The sequence below is a fragment of the Danio rerio genome, chromosome 17, assembly GCF_052040795.2.
Source record: "Danio rerio strain M-AB ecotype USA chromosome 17, GRCz13ab, whole genome shotgun sequence".
In the NCBI taxonomy this organism is placed as follows: domain Eukaryota; kingdom Metazoa; phylum Chordata; class Actinopteri; order Cypriniformes; family Danionidae; genus Danio; species Danio rerio.
Genome location: NC_141037.1, coordinates 28,268,831 through 28,291,947, shown reverse-complemented (window position 1 = coordinate 28,291,947; position 23,117 = coordinate 28,268,831). Strand labels below are relative to the sequence as shown.

At 39.9% G+C, this 23,117-nt stretch overlaps 1 protein-coding gene and 1 long non-coding RNA gene across 5 annotated transcripts in view; one reads left to right on the top strand and one right to left on the bottom strand.

Annotated features, from left to right (window-relative positions):
* The window catches only part of rcan3 (regulator of calcineurin 3), a 45,358-nt gene extending 36,885 nt beyond the window's left edge, over positions 1 to 8,473 (top strand). For all 3 annotated transcript variants that reach the window (NM_001005392.1, XM_087288624.1, XM_087288626.1), the window contains 2 exon segments: positions 305 to 476; positions 5,842 to 8,473. In NM_001005392.1, the coding sequence (NP_001005392.1) occupies positions 305 to 476; positions 5,842 to 5,996 (327 nt within the window). In that variant the 3' untranslated portion in view covers positions 5,997 to 8,473.
* Positions 8,474 to 15,430: 6,957 nt separating this feature from the next.
* The window catches only part of LOC141378574 (uncharacterized), a 28,227-nt gene continuing 20,540 nt past the window's right edge, over positions 15,431 to 23,117 (bottom strand). Inside the window, exons 3-4 of one of the 2 annotated variants that reach the window (XR_015513428.1) lie at positions 18,560 to 18,660; positions 15,431 to 15,547 (exon numbers count right to left, since the gene is read on the bottom strand). This is a non-coding gene — a long non-coding RNA (uncharacterized LOC141378574). The remainder of the gene's footprint in view (positions 15,548 to 18,559; positions 18,661 to 23,117) is intronic. The other variant, XR_015513430.1, reaches the window with a different exon arrangement.

The following is a 23,117-nucleotide window of genomic DNA, read 5'->3' as shown; positions in this document are numbered from 1 at the left end:
ATTAGACAGACACAATTATGTTTGTACAATCATCATGTAGTATGTGTTCTCCGCGTGTTTTATTGTGTGCTCAGAAAGAGCGGACACATGTTTGTGTGTCTGGATCTGATCTGGAACACAGTGTTTGTTTGAATCCTGAAATAATAGTTCCGTCAGCGGGATGTAACTACGGTGCCAGTACTCCTTCAAATCGATTTGATCTGGAACTTGAACTGTGCTATATTTAACTCGGAGGGTATATTTAGATAAATAGGAAAGTGAGAGTGGTTTGTTCTTACTGTTTGGTCTTCCTTTGTGGCTACAGGTGCAGAATTCGGGAGACGATGTGGACAAGGCGTACCTGGCTCCACCTCAGCCGGTCAAGCAGTTTCTCATCTCTCCACCTGCGTCTCCACCTGTGGGATGGAGCCAGAGTGAAGACGCTACACCTGTCATTAACTACGACCTGCTGTGTGCTGTGGCCAAACTGGGACCAGGTACTAAACACACACACACACAAACATGCACACACAGGTTTGTTTTTGTAAGTAGTGGGGACATTTGATAGGTTTCCATTGTCTATGTACTTGACAAACTGTATTTTCTATTACCCTACACATAACCCTACCCCTTACAGGAAACAGGTTTTACTTCACTACTCATTCTGTATCATTGATAAGCTTTTATAAGATTTAATTGACAACCCTCTTGTAATATCTTTGTCATAACCATATCATTATAAACATTAGTGTCCTGATATGTCACAAAAACATGCACACACACCGGCACATGTTTGTACTGTTGTCTTTGTGGACCCTTCCTATAAGGTATTTTCCATCCTACACCTAGCTATAAACCAAACTGGCACAGATTTGCATTTTTGATACATTCAGATAAAGAAAATTAGGTGTTTTTACTGATTTTGGTATATTTGAAAGGTGCACACACAAATGCATATCATATGAACATATGCTACAATCTCCCACACATAACAAACAGGCTGGGTAAATATGTGCAACCATCTGTCCTAACTGACTCAAACTACATTTTCACACCAGCCATGAAGAAACACAACACACATGAACTTCTGCAGATAGAACTCCAGAAGCATTCAAGTATGGCAGTCTTAAATGGATTGTTCACCCAAAAAAGAACATTTACTCACTATTTACTTTCCCTCAAGTGATTCCTAACCTTTATGAGTTTCTTTATGAATCCTCTACTTTGAAAAAAAGAAGATATTTTGAAGAATGCTGAAAACCTGTGACCGTTGACTTCAAAATGAGGAAAAATAAGTACTATGAAATGAATTATTACAGGTTGTCAGCTTTCTTCAGTATATATTTTTGGGGTTCAACAAAGAAAGAAACTCAAATTTTTTTGATTAAGTGATGGTTGATGACAGAATGTTGAGTTTTGGATAAACTATGCCTTTAAATTGACTGCAAACAGGATGTTTGTAACAATCTATCAGATTACTTTTTGTGACATGCTTTCATGATCGAAAAGTGTGTTTTGTGAAGTATTTTGATTTAATTTAGGACATTATAGTTAACCAAAACTGGAATTATGAAAAAAAGAAAGAAAACAGTTCAAATAAGGTTTAAAAAGATGCAAATGAATAAATGATACTGTATTAAAAACTCACGTCAACTAGTTGCCAAGCTAAATATATGCCATTTCATTTAGTTTAACCTAAAACTGCAATAATACAAACTAAAACTAACATTAAATTGGTTGTAACCTTTTAGGAACAATTGCTCCTAAAAATGACAAAAGCACACAATCAAATCATTACAAGTAAAAAAAAGGAATCTAAACTTAAAATGAAAGAAGAAAATACAAATAATTAATGAAAACCGCTGCAGTTATTTAATTATACACAAGTTCCACTCCTGCACTACCATTCAAAACTTTGAGATCAGAACATACACTCTCCAGCCACTATTTTAGGTACACCTGCCTTGTATCAATGGTTTAGCCTGGTGGTGGTGGTGGTGTAATGGTGTGGGGGATATTTTCTTGGCACACTTTGGGCCCCTTAGTACAAATTGAGCATTGTATCAACGCCACAGCCTACCTGAGTATTGTTGCTGACCATGTCCATCCCTTTATGACCACAGTGTACCCATCTTCTGATGGCTACTTCCAGCAGGATAATGCTTCATGTCATAAAGCACAAATCATCTCAGACTGGTTTCTTGAACATGACGATAAGTTCACTTTACTCAAATGGCCTCCAGAGTCACCAGAGATCAATCCAATAGAGCACCTTTTGGATGTGGTGAAATAGGAGAGTCGCCTCATGGATGTACAGTCGACAAATCTGCAGCAACTGTGTGATGCTATAATGTCAATATGGACCAAAATCTCTGAGGAATATTTCCATAGATTGAATCTATGCTATGAAGGATTAAGGCAGTAAAAGGGTATTAGTAAGGTGTACCTAATAAAGTGTATTTGTAATGTACTTTAAAGCAATGTTTTGCTAGGCAAGACTAGATTTCTTTGACGGAAACTGTAAAGAAATTAAAGTAGCTTTTATAGTGTAATATACAATAAAATCTAAAATATGTCAAAATGGGCAGTTCATTCTGCTGGGGCAACACCAGATTAATAAAAGGACTAAGCCGAAAAGAAAATGAATGAATGAATATGTCAAAATGTGGGTGACGCGGTGGCGCAGTAAGTAGTGCTGTCGCCTCACAGCAAGAAGGTCACTAGTTTGAGCCTCGGCTGGGTCAGTTGGCGTTTCTGTGTGAAGTTTGCATGTTCTCCCCATGTTAGTGTGGGTTTCCTTCAGGTGCTCTGGTTTCCCCCACAGTCCAAAGACATGCGGTACAGGTGAATTGGGCAAGCTAAATTGTCTGTAGTGTATGAGTGTGAATGAGTGTGCATGGATCTTTCCCAGTGATGGGTTGCAGGAGGAAGGGCATTTGCTGTGTTAAACATATGCTGAATAAGTTGGCGGTTCATTCCGCTGTGACGACCCCTGATAAATAAAGGGACTTAGCCAAAAGGAAAATGTAATATGTCAAAATGCATATATTGGAAATGTAATAGTATTTAATGTAACCGTGTCATTTTTTATCAACTTAATGCATCCGCAAAACTTAAGAGTCAAGGTACATGTATGCAATCCTTATTAATGATTCAATAAACATTATTACAAAGTTGTACTGACAAAATCCAGAATATAGTGTGAGGAGCTTACAGATTTGGAAAAGGTTGAGAATTCTTGATCAAATTAACTGTCAATGACATTTAAAATGCGACTCCGATGTGTTACATATATTTTTAAGCCATGTTTGCAGTCATGTTAAGAGATCCCATTTCCCTCCTCTCTCTCTGTCTTCCCATCATTTCCTAGCATCCTTCTGCTATATTGTAAGATATTGTTTTAGTTTAGTTTAAGTCTGATTGAAAGCTGAAAGACTGAAGTCAGAAGGGGCAGCAGTGAGCAGAAATGTACAGCGTGCGTCTTATATGTGCTGTGTTTGTTCGCCCTCTGCTGGTGAATAAAGAATCATATCATCACGCACGCACACACACACACACACACACACACACACACACACACACACACACACACACACACACACACACACACACACTCCAAACCATCATCTCTCATTATTACAGCAGCCCTCTTTCTGTTTCTCGGTGTATGTTTTTGTGTTTATGTGTGTGCTGAATGCTAGTGCTTTTATTACTCAATCATTAGGATGTACTATACTGTACATCTGTTTACAGCCAGGTCTAATCTTTTAATGGCCTTCAAATCTCCTATCTTTTGTTAGAGAGAGGACATTTATCTGGATTATTCAGTGCACCTCAAAGCATTCCGCTGTTGTCTGAGATCATCTTAATGTTTAGTGCCATGTTTTTTTTTTTTTTTTTTGTCTGGGTTACTGATATAATTATTATCTTGATATTAATTATAATGAATTCTTCAGGTAAGAGTTGATATTATAGCAGTGGTAAGTCTGTAAGGTCAGACATGATCAGTGCTGGCAGCTTTTAATTGACAAACAGGAGTAGATCACAAAGCAGGTGAAAGTCCCAGAAGCATTTTTAGAAAATCACCATGTAGATTTGATGATCATGATATTAAAAATAATTATGTATGTTTGTATATCATCTCAATACAGCACCATGATGAACTAGAGGCAAACATCGACTTTATTATTATTATTATTATTATTATTATTACTACAGATATAAATAATAAATCAATAAACTTGAAAATGTTTTGCTGCTTGTTCAAACTACTTATTTAAAATAAGCCGAAACAACATGATAGAAATCTAATTGATTTGTGTTGGGACAACATGAAGGATCTTGTGTGTGTGTGTGTGTGTGTGTGTGTGTGTGTGTGTGTGTGTGTGTGTGTGTGTGTGTGTGTGTGTGTGTGTGTGTGTGTGTGTGTGTGTGTGTGTGTGTGTGTGTGTGTGTGTGTGTGTATTAGTTAGGGCTGTGTGATTTTTGGAAAATATAAAAAAAAAAAAAATTTCCTTTCCTTTCTTTTTTTTGACAGATATTTCAATTTGATTTGCGATTTAATTTTGTTTTCAAGTTTCAGCTCAATAATCTGTATTGTAGCTTCTTACTGCTAAAATGCAGTGAGTGTTACTTTAAAAGACATTAACTTCAACATTTGTTCAAATTTGTTTTTAAATATTCAGAAATGACCCACTCATGTCTCTCAGCAGCAAACAGTAAGCTCAAATAAAATGACCGTATCTTTCTGTTAACTAGTTCAACTCAAATCAGAGAGATATTTCAGCTTATTATAAAAACAAAAAATAATATTTATAAAAATGCAGAACAGTCAGCAAACTGAAATGACTGATAACAGGCAGATTGAAAAGTTCTGATTGGACAGAACGAAAGTGTGCTCACTCAACTGGCTAGTAATACTGCTATAAGTTCATTTAAAATCAGTTTTTACACCATTATATGTACAGCATTCTCAATGTACGCCATAAGAACAAAGAGGATTCTTGCAGGAGAAAGGGAGCTGTTTAGTTGTTGTCAGTACATCAAAGGTCAACATTTAGGTGAAAGACAATACACAATGTTTGTCCTACCTACATTTTCCATCCTATATTTCTTCAGTCATCAAGTAGTTCACTTTTAACTGTAATATATATATATATATATATATATATATATATATATATATATATATATATATATATATATATATATATATATATATATATAGTTGAAGTTAGAATTATTATCCCCCTCCTGATTTTTTTTTCTTTTTAAAATACTTCCCAAATAATGTTTAATAGAGCAAGGACATTTTCACACTATGTCTGATAATATTTTTTTCTCTGGAGAAAGTCTTTTTTGTTTTATTTTGCCTAGAATAAAAGCTTTTTTTTTTTTTTTTTTTACATTTTAAGGTCAAAACTAGTAGCCTCTTTAAGCTATTTTTTTATTCGAGTCTACATAACAAACCATCATTGTACAATAACTTGCCTAATTACCCTATCATGTCTAGTTAACCTAATTAACCTAGTTAAGCCTTTAAATGTCACTTTAAGCTGTATAGAAGTGTCTTGGAAAATATCTAGTCAAATATTCTGTACTGTCATCATGGCAAAGATAAAATAAATCAGTTATTAGAAATGAGTTATTAAAACTATTATGTTTAGAAATGTGTTGAGAAAATCTTTTTCTCAGTTAAACAGAAATTGGGGGAAAAAATAAACAAGGGGGCTAATTATTCTAACTTAAACTGTATATGTATATATAAATATAAAAAAATATATATATATATATATATATGATGTTAGATACAGCAGATGTCCACCGGCTGAGTAGACCATAATCTGTGCTTTATCTGTGTAGGTGAGAAGTACGAGCTGCACGCGGGTACAGAGTCCACTCCAAGTGTGGTGGTCCACGTGTGCGAGAGCGAAACCGAGGAAGAAGAAGAAGCTCGACCCAAAGCCAAGATAGTCCAGACCAGACGCCCCGACGGGCCCCCGAAAATCTACAACTAAACCCATCGCCTCACCGCACATGTTTCTCTCTCTCTCTGTGTCTCTTTCTCTCATCCAGGAGAAAGACACGCTTTATTTCAATAACAAAAAAACAAGCTAAATAAGACATGGATGGGTTTTGGATGGGTGCCCAGTGCACAGGTGACGCGTGCTGTTCTGAACGGGACTCGTGGACTGAACACACTGTCTCACCGCCGCCTCACGGGACAGATAGGGGGGACCATGAGCCTGCGACCCCCTTCTCACCATCATAGCACTTTCATTCCCTCATTTTAGACTCTTTGTACTGTAGCATTAAAGAGCAGTAATTGTATTTACCAGTCGTAGAAGTAGGTCACATGTAAACTTTGTTACGTTTCTCACTTTGATTGATCATCAAAGGGGAAAAAAAAACGCTTTCAAAGACGGATTTATTTTGCTTTCTCCATTTTATTCTCTCATATCGGTCAGGTCGGCTCATGCGGAGGTGCATTTTTGTCGTTCATAGCCTACACCATGCTAGAATGGGACGACGAGTCAAACGTAAAGAGAGAAGGTGATGAGGGGAAGGTGTTTACGGAGTTAGATGTGTATTATTATTCTTACTGTGTATTTGATACCACACATTTTTGCATGCTAACTGGCGTATTTTATACACTATATTAAAGCATATATCTGACCGCTGTCTTTCTGATGATTGGCCTTGGAAAGCAAAGTAACGGTCAGATGGACAATTCTGCATTTCTTTTTTTTTTTTGTGTATTTGTACGTATAGCGCAACGTTCACTCGCAGGCCTGATAAATGAAAAGGGAAAAGCACATGTTTTGATTGATCTTTTTGTTTCTTAGCCTTTTCTGAATACAGATTCTGTACGGTACAGAGATGATGTTTCAGAGTCTACACTGGGATGTGTTCAGATTATTGATTTCCAGAATGCTTGATCATTCACATTAGTGTTTTTTCCATTGCCAGATCCAATTTTGAAAGGAGAGTTCATCCAAAAATGAAAAAAACGTACTTGGTTAAGTAAGAATCACTTTAATTTTGAGGAATGTTGGTGACCAATCTGTTGTGGCGCCCACTGACTTCAATTGTTTTTGGAAAATAACACATTTCTCAATCAAGGATCTGGAAGAACGTCACTTGTTTGGAATGACATGAGAGTGAGTAAATATTTTTGAGTGAACAATCCCATGTCCATGTTTGTTCTAGCTTATAAACCTACACTGTGTTCATTCATACCAAAACGGTTTATATTGAAGGTGTGTTGTAGTAATAATGTACAGTCAGTAAGGCAGAACGCTGCTATTGACCAATCAGAGAGGCATGAAATAACCCCGCAAACAATTTTGTGTTTAATAAACGTCTAATAGACATCTACACATAGATAGCTTTGCTAAAACAAGGCTATACTTGGGCTGTCAGTGAAAATCTAATAGACATCTTAGAATAGTCCACAACTAGACTAGTCGTCAAACAGACAGATTAGACAGATGTGTAGTCATTCATTTCTGTTTATTTAATGACTAGTCTAGTTTTGGCCTGTTTTTAGACATCTTTTCACTGACAGCCCAAGTTTAGTCTTGTTTTAGACAAGACTACTATGTTTAGACGTCTATTTGACATCTTTTAAAAACAAAAGATGCTTGCTAGGAAGAGACATTATAATCAGCCTTATTAAAAGTCACTTTCAAGAAAAAGAAAATGATCAATTGTATTTTAAAAAGTCAAAAGAGCAACTGGTATTCCTATGACTTTCTTAAACGGCATGCGTACATGCGAGACAAAAGATCTTTGAGTCTTTTATTTAAAGCCAATCCTTCCCTCCTTTAGACAATAAGCTTTTAAACTTTTTCTTGATTTGGTAGCTCTGCATGCTGTGACTTTTGCATAGATGCAGTCTTTCCCTGTTTGTATTCGCCGCTCTGAATGCAGCCCTTTTTCTCCTGCCTGTTTCACCCTGACGGTGTTTCATCTTCACCGGGACGGAAAAAACATGGGTGAAAAAAAAATGATAACCAGCATGAACACATTTTTTGGACTCTTTGAGTTGAAGGAAGACATGAAGTATATGGAGCAAAATTTGTACTGAGCTGTTACAGATAAGCCTGTCGTCGGCAGCGTAATGTATTGATATTTTTTACTGTCTTTAAGGCTGTTGTTGCAGTTGCTTCGTATCAGTAAAAAGAAAAATCTCCTTTTTTAATGAAAGATGGTCAGTTTTATCACTGTTGCTGTTCTGTTTGGATATAGGTATCGTCTAGTACTGTAACTGTAGTTCATAACCCGTGAACACAAAGCAATAATTTACAGTTATATGTCTGTGCCCTGTATGGAATGGGTTTATTTGTTTTGATTTTGTTTTTGGGTTTTTTTGGCTGAGGTGTTTCTCTGACTCTTAGCTTGCTTATGTTGGTGTAAATATGATTGTTATTTGTTTCTCATTGGCATATAAATATATGAATTAAAAGTATATATAAAGAACTGATTCCTAAAAGCAGTTGTACTGTGTTTATTTCGCTCGAGTATTCTAGTAGATGACTGAAATGTGTGCATTTAGATTCACTTATCCCAAATGTTTAAAAATGGTGTTATGCATGTAGCCTTGTTAATAGTATCCCATATGAACATGGTTGGCATTTATTTTCTCCAGGGTTTTGATTAAACACATTTCTTAGGTTTAAAATTAGAAAACCATTTGATATGAACCACCCCCCTCCCCCTGATAATTATATATCAGTTTAATGAAATCCATTTCCACCAAAAATGTAAAGACAATTATTACCTAAATAATAAATATTATTAATATATAAAAACTAATTCAACAGCTTTAATGTCTTAGTCCCTGCAAAGCAAAATTCCAATGGTAGAGTTACAGCTGTCAAAGAAAAAAACATAACATTGAAAAAAATCAGTTTTTCAAACAGTTCAGAGTCAAAAGTGACGTAAATACTGGTGTACATACAATAGACAGAAGTAAATACATAGCACAATAGTGTCATCTAACAAAACGTTCGAGGTTACTAAAGTAACCTAAAGTAATAAGAAGCACTATAAGTGGATTTGATTGTAAAATCCACGCATTGGGAGATTCGGTTCAGAAGCTACTCGTCTGAAAGAGTATTGAACGGGCCAATTAAGAATGAATTGGCAGCGCAAGCCTGCGCAGGTGAGCGGCATAAGCATTCAACTGAGTATATAAGCTCACCTGGCGCCAGCAGACGCTATCCTTTTTAAGCTGAAGAGACTTTCAACAGCTAAGGGACAGTCATTATGGCGACGGAGTATAGTGCTTCCGTTCCCCTCCTCGGGGAACGAAGGGTTACTTTAGTAACCTCGAACGTTCCCCTTCGGGGGGAACTTCAGCACTATAAGTGGATTTGATTGTAAAATCCACGCATTGGGAGCCCATTGAAAGCGCCATAATGACTGCACCTTACCAACACCCCCGATGAGGAGATAGTCAAGCAAGCGTGACGCACCCACATCATGAGGGGCGCGGTCCTCCAACGTGTCCCTGGCCCTAATTTATCCTACTTCAACAGAAGTTTTACGAATTTATATATATTTTTTGGGAAGTCGTGAGCATCTAGATAATTCTAGGAAAATACGACAGTACGTTGGGAAGCGTGCAATCCCGATAGGGAGGACGCTGCGGAGGCCATCCGTTACCCAAGGGGGGGATAGATGGCAGAATTTACATATGGACTAGCCCTAAAAAGGTGGAGTACGCATAGCAAAAGAGTGGTTAGCGGGGAGGGAAGACACGGGTCCGCCCAGGGGGGGGACTTAACCGTGGCTGAATAAGCATATGGGATCGCCTAGTGGGGACCACGCATAGCAGGCACCTTTACCCAAAACGCGGGCTGACCAGCGGGCAGACCTACAACGTAGTGGGCCAGCAAGTGACTCCTCCGCTGAGTCAGTGCTGGGGGCCACGGAGGAATCTGCAGGGCTCACCTGACGGGGAACTTTACTGACAGATAAAAAGGCGCACGTATCTCCGTGTTAGGGAAAATGGCGCAGCAAGCGTGTTTCAACACCCTACCGAATTGTTTCCTCAATCACCAAGGGTTACCTAATACCCTTGAGGAAACCGGCTCCACTCGCAGATTGTAAAACCTTGCAAATGTGTTGGGTGTCACCCAGCCCGCAGCTCTACAGATGTCTGTTAGAGGGGCGCCGCGTGCGCGCGCTCGAGAGGATGCGAAGCTCCGAGTGGAGTGCGCACGCGCTCTCGGGGGACGCGGCTCATCTCGGCTCTGATAGTGAAAGAAAGGCATCCACAATCTAGTGGGAACTTATTTCGGTACGGCACTTCCCTGCTGCCGACCGCTATAACAGACGAAGAGCTGCTCAGATGATCTAAACTCTGAGTGCGGTCCGGATAATACGCAAAACGCGAACTGGACAATAAAGAAGGGCTGGGTCTGCCTCCTCCGAGGGCAGCGCTTGCAGGCTCACTACCTCGTATTAAAACGGAGTGGTAGGAACCTTGGGCACATATCGCGGGCGGGGTCTCAGGACGTGAGAGAAGCCAGCCCAATTACAGGCACGAGTCACTGACCGAAAAATGCCTCCGGGTCCCCGACCCTCTAATCGATATCAACGCGACCAGCAGAGCTGTCTTCAGGGACAGAAGATACTGAGTCGAGGATCGAAGGGATCTGACGCGGCTTGTGTAGCGAGGGCGAGATCCTAAGAGGGCATGAGAGGGGGCGGGGTGGATAATTCGCTTAACGCCCCTGAGGAACCGGATGATGAGGTTATGCGTTCCCACGGTGCCGCCAGCCACCGCGTTATGAGAGCGGAGATGGCAGCCACGTAACCTTGAGTGTGGAGGGCGACAGCCTGCTCTCCAACTTCTCTCGGCGTAAAGAAAGCACAACGCTGATCTGGCAAATTACGGGGGTCTTCTCAGCGAGAGACACACCATTCAGTGAATAGACTCCACGTCAGGGCATAGGCGCGCTCGGGGAGGGGGCTCTAGCCCGAGTGACGGTATTAGCCACCGCAATCGGAGGTTACCTAAGTCTTCCGGCATGAAGCGGCTGCGGATGCCATATGCCCCAGGAGCCTCTGAAATAGTTTCAGTGGGACCACTATTTTACTGTCGAGCTCTCTCAGACAGTACAGCATCAGCTGAGCGCGCTCTCCGGAGAGGCGCGCTGCCATGGTGACCGAGTCCAGCTCCAGCCCGAGAGAAGAGATCCTCTGCACGGGGGCGAGTTTGCTCTTTTCTCGGTTGACCTGAAACCCCCACAGGTGGAAGTGCCAGAGCACTTTGTCTCTGTGCATAATCAACTGCTCCGAGAGAGGGCAAAAATCAGCCAGTCATAAAGAAATTGAGTATGCAGATGCCCGCGAGCCGAAGGGGCGCTGAGGCACCCTCCGCGGGCTTGGTGAGGACCCGCGGAGACAGAGAGAGCCCGAAGGGGAGGGCTTTGTATTGCCAAGCTCGACCTTCAAACGCAAACCGCAGAAACTGTCGGTGGCGAGGAAGAGTGGAGACATGGAAATACGCGTCCATCAGGTCTAATGCTGCAGACCAACCCAGAGGACGAACGCACCGGAGGATGCGCTTCTGCGTGAGCATTCTGAACGGCAGCTTGTGCAGGCAGCGGTTCAAAACGCGCAGATCTAGGATTGGCCGTGACCCACCGCTCTTTTTGGGCACGATGAAGCGTGGGCTGTAAAACCCGCTCTCCATCTCGGCTGGAGGGAGCGGCTCGATTGCATCCTTCGCCAGGAGGACAGCAATCTCCTCTCGCAAGACAGGGGCGGACAGGGGGCTGACCCTGGTGAATACACACCCGTGACTTGGGGGGCCGTTTCGCGAACTGAATCGCATAGCCGAGTCTGATTGTGCGTATGAGCCACCGCGAAGAGCTGGCCCGCGCTAACCAGGCAGGCAGAGTTCTCGCTAATGGACTCATCGCTACAATCGCTGACGTACCAGCAGTGGGGCAGCGCGGAGTGGGTGTGCTGATCCGGGAAGCTCGCGGGTCCCACGGAAAAGCTGGAGGTGAGATATTTGCTCTCACTCCAAACCCGAGCTCCGGAGGGGAGGCTCGAGGGGTGGGAGAAAGGAGACCGTCCTCCCAGCGCTCGTGAGCCACTGGCGAAACGCACCGAATCGGCAAGCTAGAAAGCATAGCGTCCCAGACTGGCAGATTTCGGGCTGTCACATCTGGGGAAGTGAAAAGTGCCCTTTCATAATGTTTTCATGGCAGTAAAAAGTGCCGTTGGAAATGGGGCCCCGCCCTCCAGCGGGGAAAGAGCAAGTTCCCTCTTCTCCAGATGGCCTGTCCCAGGGGCGCTTCGCGGTCCGTTGCCGGACTTAGCGGCGTTCTGGGCAGGGGGGCTGCCTGCTTCCGAGGTGCCCGACGCGCTCGCTTCGCCGGAGGCGTGTGCGGGGGCGGAGCAGCTCTCGTAGGCGGGCGCCTTCGGCGAGGAGCAGGTATGAATGGCACGGCGGGCGGAGCGGGCTACGGACAGCCGATAAGACATCACCCACCAACTGCTCTCTCACCGCCTTGAATTCCTGGGTGAATTCACAGACAGTGTCGCCGAACCTGGCTGGGGATATGGGGAAGTCAAGAAAGCGGACTTTGTCGACTTTGCGCATATCAGCCAGGGGTGGCGCTCCTGGACCACTAATGTGGACATCGTCCTCCCCAACGCACACGCAGCGGACTCAGTAGTCCGAAGAGCTAAGTCGGCGGCGGTGCGAAGCTCGTAAGCCTGGGTTAGACCCACCCTCGTGCAGCTCGGCCAGCGCCTGCGCTTGGTAGCTCTGGTAGGTGGCTATCGCATGCAAGGCGGAAGCAGCCTGGCCCGCAGCTATGTAAGCTCTAGCTCCGAGGGAGGTAGATAACTTACAGGCTTTGGATGGGAGACGAGGCGGACCCCGCCAAGAAGAGGCGCCGCGCGGATTTACCGCCATCGCGCACTCAACCTGAGGAATCGCCACATACCCCCTGGCTGTTTCACCGTCAAGAGTGGTTAGGGTGGAGGAACACGCAGCACGAGCAGAAAAAAGTGCTTTACAAGACCGCGTGAGCCTACTGTGCACCTCCGGGAAGAAGGGAACGCCCCTCTAGTCGGTCCGGCCGCGGAGCTGGGGGATAAACCATCTCCAACCCACGGCCGAAGCAGCCCGGGAAAGCACGGCTAACATGTCCGTTTCAGGATCCGTAGTGACAGCGCTCACCAGCCCGAAGGGGGCGAGCGGGTCTGGATCATCATCGGACAATGAAAGCCCACCCTCCGATGCCGCGGTGGACATCTGGTCTCCGGTGTCATCGGGCGTAAGGGCTACCATCTGTTAGACGGATCGCTTCCCCCGCCCGAAGCTTGGATGGAGCGCTTAGAGGAGCGGGAGGTCCGCGGGCCCGTGGGCGACGGATTATCTCTCGCTGAAACCCTCAGATCTGCCCGAGTGCCCGCTGCAGAGCAGGGGACAACGGGGGTGGTTCGCCCTTTTGCAAAGGCTAACCGCGATCTTGCGCAACAGTCATGGCATCGCAATGACGACATGAACTGCCCGCGAGCAGCGCATTAACATGCTGGACCCCCAGACATGTAACGCAGTGCCCGCGCCCATCATCCGAAGACAGGAAACCACCACATCCAGAAACGCACAGTCGGAGCGCCGTCCTGATAAGGACGTGCTGCACGACTGTGTTGCTCTTTCTGTGAAGTTTGCAACTTTATACGCACCGCTCTGGAGGACCGGACCCAAAGAACGCCAGGCAAGGGAGAAACCCAGCTCGACCGTCTGCCACTGCGTGTACACACTCTGGACCGGGAGAATGCTCTCGTTCGCTCAGAATCGCTGGTCACAGCAGGAGGAACCCTCATCGACTCGATCAGAAAGTCTCTGAAGCGAAAAGGAAGGATAGCGTCTGCTGGCGCCAGGTGAGCTTATATACTCAGTTGATTGCTTATGCCGCTCACCTGCGCAGGCTTGCGCTGCCAATTCATTCTTAATTGGCCCGTTCAATACTCTTTCAGACGAGTAGCTTCTGAACCGAATCTCCCAATGCGTGGATTTTACAATCAAATCCACTTATAGTGCTGAAGTTCCCCCCGAAGGGGAACAAGTGTTTTCAGTGTATCTTACTAAGGATTTATGTAGACATTTAACAGAAATAGTTAAATAGCTTAGTAACAAATAAAGCCGATTCTGTTTGTGGAGTTGCTTAATTAACCTGATGAGCTGAGATTTTGAGAGGTTTATGAAGTTTTCAGTTGAGTTTCTAAGGCCATGTAGACGTTTTTTTTTCTCAATTTTCTAAAAAACACAGACCCTGGCGCTTTTGAAAATCCTCACCCTGACAAGTTTTAAAAATTTGGGTTTAATTGACCTGATCCTATGTTTTTGTGCAGAAAAAAGGCAATTTAGACGATTCCCATGTTTGTGTGGACAGCAGGGCTTAAGGTTGTGACTGAATTTGATTGTAGTTTTGTGTTTTTCTTCAATGATTCTGCTTTTTAACAGCAGGAGTTCGTTATTCTCTGTTCAATCAGCACTTTAACTCTGCTCCAGTGTTGTTTTAACTCTTTACCTATCAAAAAAAGTCTACTTTAGCGTAACGATATCAGTTAAATGGTGAAAGTTATGTTTAGATGGGGTATAATGAAAGCAAACATTCTTAAACGAGACCAATAACCTTGATTTATTAACTTTATTCCCTAATTCTTCATGATTTACGTATAAGGTATTTGCCCACTGGCAACTATAGTTGCCGCTTGAACATTTGACCAAGTATACAAAAAACGATAGATCTCTTAAAGGATTTGTTTTATTTGAATGAATCTAGAGACCTTCATGATTTTGTTGACATTTATTTGTGAACAAAAAATAATTTTTAGTATCATGAAAATTGTCTTCATTTGGGAGGGTTTGCATCCATTTTGAAGTCGAAGGCCTCATGGAAATAAATCAGTTTAGTTCTTTTTTTAAATCTTTTACTTGGTTGTTTGCTTGCATGTCATTGAAAAATTAAACATGAATAACATGTAGAAAATTACTCATAAAAGGAAAATGGCAACTATGAACTTCAGCTTAAATAGGTTAAGTCTGCTGTGTATCAACACTGGGTGTGAATGGAGTTTATGGGTGCAATATATTATTAGTGATAGATGAATAGGAAGTTGCAAGCAGGATATTTACAAAAGTTGTGTGTGTGGCTTTCTCTTCCTCGTGTTTAAAGAAGCAGTCATGTATGAACCAAAGCTGCATTTTTCTGTAATTTGTCTTAAACGGTACTCCATTTTTACCCTCATTAATGTCAATCAATTTCCGATTGCTCAAGTTTATTTTTAACTTCTCAGTTTTGCTTATTGTCAGGTTTTTCCATTTTTAATGAAGACTAGGATTCACTTTTAATAGAATTAGCCTACTTTCCTTGTTTAAATCAGACAGTAAAAGGAGGAGTTCGGGACACACCTGATTTTTGTTTCTGCCTGTCAGCGAGGAGATCCCAGCCCAGTCTCCTGGGACACAAATACTGCTACAGAGATGCTCATTAAACAGGCTCTCGCATGTCCAACTGGGAATTATTCACTGCAGAAAATAAGGAGCAGTGAATCACATACAGTAGCTCTAAACAAGATTTACTACAAGAACTACATTTTGAAATCTTTTGATATTATTATATACATGTATGCGCACTCACACACACACATACACAGAATCTGATTATGTATACTGCAAACTGGATCTCTTACAGTTTTTAATCTGAACACTGCAACAAAATAAGTTTTTCCTTTTGACATAAGATTATTTAACTTAAACCATTGGCAGGTTATTTTGTGTGTTTTAAGGAAAAACTTAGTTTTGGCATATTAATTCTTAAAACAAGACAATGTGTTTTGTTTGTCTAGAAAATGCTGCTTCATTTAAGAATATTTCGATATTTGGACTAGAAAAGCCAAAAAGTAAATCACATGTTATGCTTAAAATGAACAAACTGATTGTTTCTGTATTAAGTATATAATATCAAAAAACAAATAAAGCAACCACAGTAGTTAATCAGAATATTTTAAATGTCTGCAGTTGGTTGACAGCTAATACCACTAAGCAAATAGTTTACAGACAATAACTGATAAGTGACTAATAAACGTGTAAATGACATACTATTTTGTCTAATTAGGCAATGAGGTAGGAAAGGCTCTGCTGTAAAAACAGTCACACCTAAAGGGCTGTTATTGTTAAGTTATCGTTTATGTAAGGTCATTAAAAAATGTTTATGTTAAAAAAAACAATAGCAAGTTCCTCTATCGTGTCTATAAAACAATGAAGGTGTTCTTATGCGCTTTCTTTTCATTTAAGCACGGCCGATACATGCAACAGTAGGAGTTTGCCTAATAAAAAGAATATTTTATCACTTTAACTAAAAATTAAAAAACCTCAAAACATTATACAATTCTGAGGGTGCATCACACAGGTGAGTGGGCTCGACAAACCACCTGTAAAAACACACATTCATCATTCTGATATATTGTTACACCAGAGAATTTACACCAGACCCTTTCTTACAATCACTCTATATCTCTAGAAAAAACAATGAGCATTTCTGAGTGTTCTTCACACTGGTGGGTGGACTTGACAAACCACCAGTAGACTCTTTCCATATGCACTGGACACTTTACTTACACTCCATCTAACAAGGGCTCAGTAAGGAAAACAATGTTTACTTGTGAATGTACATTTACTACCTGACAAAAGTCTTGTTGCTGCTGTGTATCAACACTGGGTGTGAATCAAGTTTATGGGTGCAATATATTATTAGTGATAGATGAATAGGAAGTTGCAAGCAGGATATTTACAAAAGTTGTGTGTGTGGCTTTCTCTTCCTCGTGTTTAAAGAAGCAGTCATGTATGAACCAAAGCTGCATTTTTCTGTAATTTGTCTTAAACGGTACTCCATTTTTACCCTCATTAATGTCAATCAATTTCCGATTGCTCAAGTTTACAATCACTCTATATCTCTAGAAAAAACAATGAGCATTTCTGAGTGTTCTTCACACTGGTGGGTGGACTTGACAAACCACCAGTAGACTCTTTCCATATGCACTAGACACTTTACTTACACTCCATCTAACAAGGGCTCAGTAAGGAAAACATTGTTTACTTGTGAATGTACATTTACTACCTGACAAAAGTCTTGTTGCCTATCCAAGTTTGAAAAACAACTAATAATAACTTGACTTTTATTTGATCATTTGGTATAACAAGTGGCTTATACGAAAGGCAAAGGCCTCTAGATTATGCTTTATTATCCCAAAATAAAATATTATCATGCCATGATTTTTAATTATTTAATTAGGACAGAAAGGTCTGACTTTGCTTTGACAAAATTCTTGTCACTTAACAGAAATAATAAAGTGTAGAACAAAAAGTCATGGTGCAGTGGAAAAAGTGGAGAATATAGTGTATGACTTCCATGAGCTTGGAGGACTGCATCCATACATCTCTGCAATGACTCAAATAACTTATTAATAAAGTCATCTGGAATGACAAATAAAGCATTCATGCAGGACTCCCAGAGATCGAAATTCTTTGGATTTATATTCAATGCCTCCTCCATCTTACCCCAGACATGCTTAATAATGTTCATATCTGGTAACTGGGCTGGCCAATCCAGGAGCACCTTGACATTCTTTGTTTTTTTAGAAACTTTGATGTGGAGGCTGAAGCATGAGAAGAAGCGCTATCCTGCTGTAGAATTTGCCCTCTCCTGTGGTTTGGAATGTAACGGGCAGCACAAATCTCTTGACACCTCAGGCTGTTGATGTTGCCACCCACTTTGCAGATCTCTCACACACCATGATTTTTCCTTAACCATACTTGACTGATTGGTGTGAGAATCTTGGGTCCATGCAGGTTCAGGTCTTCTGCAGTATTTGTGATGATTGGGACACAGTTCAACAGATGATTCATCAGAAGAAGCTTCTTCCACTTTTCCAAATGCTCAACTAGAAATCCAATTATTATTCGTTGCTCTTACAACTGGGATAGACGACAAGACTTTTGTCAGGTAGTGTAGATTATCACTCTGGTATGTTAGTTATGTATAGGTTTAAAATAGCTCTAATGTCCAGTGTTGTGTTTAAACTAATGATTATGTTTATTGATGTGTAGCACCATGGTCCTTCGGCACACAACATTTCATTCCACTGTATGTCCACACATGTAGTGGAATGTCAATAAAGTTCAACTTGACTTGGAATTGACCAATCAGCATCAAGATCCTAGAAGACTAAAATTCGGATAAAAAATATTTCTAGTGAGCAATGAAAATTCATTATAAACTAATAACTATCAAACCATGTTATACCAATATATTAATTTACTCAGCTAGGCCATGTTGTAATGTAAATCAGTTGTGTGGTTTTTGCATAGTTTTAAGTGTTGCAGATGTCCAAATACTGCTGTTGTACATAATGTTATAAATGGTTTTGCATGCGAGTAAGAAAGTGAGTTTAAAAATGGGTAGCCACAATGTGACACAGACAAACAACAGCAGCTTATTCTATGTAAACAGTGTAATCTTGGGCCCGGATGTGTACCGACCTGAGATTGGTGACTGATTGCAGTTCAGTGTGTACCTATGGCGTCATCTGTTAGCTGATGGTGACCATTGGAAACGCAGCATGACTTACAGCTCTTATCGTCTGTGAAGCAGATGGCGAATGCAAGACACTTTAAAGAACAAACTAATAGACTTAATTATTAAATTATTAATTATCGTTTTATATAGGCATGCAAGTGTTTTGAAGGGTGAGGATTATGTGATATTGGCATTATTGAAATAGCTGTAAAAAATATGAGCTACTGTAATCTGGATGTTTTTGTATTGAGCAAAAATAGCCTGTATTGTTTAACCAAGGGCTTCAAATATTAAAATAAGTAATTAGATTGAAGAAAGATTAGTTTAGGAAGGCATACAAATATACTGTGTAAAAGACAAACAACTTACCAACAATCACTCTGATCTTTTCCACCAGCAGAGGGCAATAAGAGTTCATATTGATTCGATGTCAATAACAGCCATCTTCGATGAAACGATAACATCGTTACCGTCATCAATTATCAAAAGACTCAAAGCATACTTATACTACACCCCAAAGGTATGTACTTTTTTGTGAAGGAAAAGTATATACTGTTGAGTGTGTAACAGAAGAGTATGCACGCTTTGGGACATATATTCCCTCGTTGCTTAGTTATGAGCCCTGTCAATCATTCACACATCCACATTTTTTGTCATATAATTTCCTATCTTATTGGGGAAGCAGCATGAAATATAACACAGAAATCGCATTTTAAATATTTTCCAGTGGCTAGATAATGATTTACAGTCATACAAACATCTTTACCCATGCCCTTCACTTGACGGTTGGTCTCGCACGTCTGCCATGTTTGTAGCTTATTTACACTTTTCACCTGCATTTGTGGTTCTAATCAAATTGTATGAGTATGAACGGTTCTACACTTCGAATTTTTTAAGTAAATAGTAAACCATACGGGAACCTTTCGCATTCTCTTTAGAAAACTATTTAGGACGGATAAGATGCAAATTGGGACGAAGCTCTACTTTATTTGTGGAAGCTACATACTAATGAGCCATGTTAAAAATAGAAATAGGCTACTGTTTAATTGTATGATCTATCAAGAATTGAAAAGTCTGCGGGGTTGCTTTGACCACAGCCAACACAACATGCAATATACAACATGGTGCCAAAATACTTAATTACACTTGCAACAATGTTCTACTAATGCTGAAAGCATGTGATCAAAATTAGGATCAAATGTTAAAATATTAACCTAATAAAGGAATACAATCCTTTATTTCTAATACACAGCATAAAAATTATTATAGTTATTTGTAGACTATATAGAATGTTGACAAAACAAAAGTTAGAATTTCAGAATTTTTAGTTAGTTTATGTAGTTAGCTTTGCTTGCAAACATAGACCTAATCATAATCGATGACGGTGTACCGATATCTGACACCGATAACTAATAACACTTTGTATTCAATAAATACAAATCCTGATTTATTGAAAGGTCAATAAATACAAATCCTGATATTACTTTTTCTGGGCCTGATTACTAAAGCTAAACAAATAGTTTGTAACTAGACCATCTACACAAGGAAACTGCAAAGAAGCATATTTTTCTTTCTCAAAATCCCATGGTTCATTTTTGCACAGTTAAATTACTTTTTATCAGGCAATAATTTTAAACAATAAAAATATACTTGCCAATACTGATATGGCTTCTGATATATATATATATATATCATGCATCACTAAATAAGTTTTAAACTAAAAATTCTGGGTTGGGCCGACACGGTGGTCACTGATGGCTTTCAGCAAGAAGGTCTCTGATTCGAGTCCCGGTGTCCTGACATTTTATCCTACCCGTCAGATTATGTGAACACTGTATTTGAATGGTTCTGAGGTTGGGGTTAGGGATTAGGGTGATATTACATCTTCATTTCTACACTAATCCAGATTAAAATTTACACTGGTGGCAAAATCTGATGGGTAGCATATTGCGTCATCAAAATGTGCTACCTACTTTTTGAATGGGAGGTAGGACAAGCCGACAAGGTAGGACAAATCGACAGAACACCAGCTGGGTCAGTTTGCATTTTTGTGTAGAGTTTGCATGTTTTCCCCTTGTTCTTTTGGGTTTCCTCCAGATGCTCCGGTTTCCCCCAAAGTCCAAAGACATGCACTATAGGTGAATTGAATAAACTAAATTGGTTGTAGTGTATCAGTGTATGTGTGTGAATGAGTGTGTATGGATGTTTCCCAGTACTGGGCTGCAGCTAGAAGGGCATCCGCTGTGTAAAACATATGCTGGATAAGTTGGTGGTTCATTCCGCTGTGGCGACCCCTGATGAATAAATGGACTAAGCTGAAGGAAAATGAATGAATGAAATGCTGGGTTTTTCTATCCAAATATCTAAATTAAGTTCGTAACCGAATGATTATCCATATTTTAAAAACAAAAACATAAAAGCATGCATTGTCCCCATTCATTAAGATAACAAATCAAAAGAATGTGATAGTTTGACAGTTTGAAGTAGAAAATGGCTCCAATTTCCATCTCAGAAATTAAGTATCGCTTTAGATTGCAAATCACGTATATGTCAAAACCATTTATTGTTTTGTTTAAATTAGTAAACGTTAATGTGTGGTGTCAGATTACACTTGTTTTGCAAGACCTATGTCATTCTGCTCCCAGTAAATTACCTCATGTTTACGTTTAGCAGAATTTAAAATCGTGCATCAGATTCGTTGTTTATTTAGCAACATGAACAACAGCCCATCCCATGACTCAATAGGAAACCAATTAATCAAGCAGATCTGCTGATGTAAGACGCTGACCAATGTAAATGAGTTTTGTTTGAACTAGATTGAGGCCGAGGACAATGGAGTCTCTTCTGAAAGTCTCCGCTCTCCTTCAGTTGTTTGTGAAAGCTGAGCAGGACCTTCAAAAGTGTTCGTGTTATATAATGTTGCCATCTGACAAAACGTTTCCCACAGAGAAAAGAGAAAGACGTTTTCCCACTGGGATAAACTGTATCAAGGACCATGAAGCTTTGTTACATCTCGGGGGGGAAGAGAAGAAGAAGAAGAGTACATTTTGTTTAGACTGTATGAATGTATATCTGCCATTTTATATCAAAGGTTGCATCTAAAAGAGGAATGGTTAAAGTGGCTGTCTAAAAGATAGAAAGAAAAGACTTTTGCTTTTTCCAGGTAACTTGATTCCTGCTTTGGCTTATGGCTCTGGCTGACCGACTGGAAAACCCAGGAGTGAAACTCTGTCATGGGATCCCTTAGAAGAAGGACTCCCTCAGAAAGAACAAATGTCCCCTTTCTTTTATTGACGCATTTTGGTTACTAACCAGGTGTGTGTGTCTGTGTGTGTGTTTGTCGGAAGGATGAAATATACCCTTTTCTAAAAGTGGCTTTGAAAAAGAAAGTTTCAGGACACACCAATGCATGACTCATCTTAGCACAGAGAAGCAATTATGCTCTTCTGCTAATATGAATTACGGTAAATTACACTTAAATTCCAAAATAGCAGGTCAATTTAATTTTGCTTTCATTATCTAAGTGATTAACTGTAATGTGATTATTTAATATATTTTGCAATGCATGGCTAAGAATCTGGCATATCAGATTTATCAACTGCGTCAGTTAAATTCTCCAAAATAAAAAGTGTAATACATTGCATGACTGTTTGTGCTGCAAAGCCAGTGTGTTTCTGATTTTGATCATTAAATTTATTTGATAACTATTACCAGTTTTGCTATATTAAGAGGAATACTTTTTTGTACAACTAAAACAGCTAAAAGTCAGGGTTATTATTTACCTCAAAACTTGTTACTTGTAATATAATCCATGTTATCTTGATGTTAAATTAAAAACATATGTCATTGTATTCACATATACAGTTGAAGGAAGAATTATTAGCCCCCTGTTTATTTTTTTTTACCCAATTTCTGTTTAACGGAAATTTTTTCAACACATTTCTAAACATAATAGTTTTAATAACTCATAATAACTGATTTATTTTATCTTTGCCATGATGACAGTAAATAATATTTGACTAGATATTTTTCAAGACACTACAGCTTAAAGTGACATTTAAAGGCTTAACTAGGTTAATCAGGTTAACTAGGCTGGTTAAGGTAATTAGGCAAGTTATTGTACAATGATGGTTTGTTCTGTAGACTATCGAAAAATGTATAGCTTAAAGTGGCTAATAATTTTGACCTTAAAATGTTTTTTAAATAATTAAAAACTGCTTTTATTCTAGCTGAAATAAAACAAATAAGACTTTTTCTTTAGAAGAAAAAATATTATCAGACATACTTTGAAAATGTCCTTGCTCTGTTAAACATAATTTGGGAAATATTTAAAAAAGAAAATAAATTTAACGGGGGGCTAATAATTCTGACTTCAACTGTAATTTTCATTTAGATTCTTTTGATATAATAAAATATCATATAACGGAAAAACTAAACAAAACTATATAGAAAAAAATCAGGTTTTGTTTACTTTAACTTATTGTACAAAATAGTAAGCAAGTAAATTGGTAAAAAGTATAT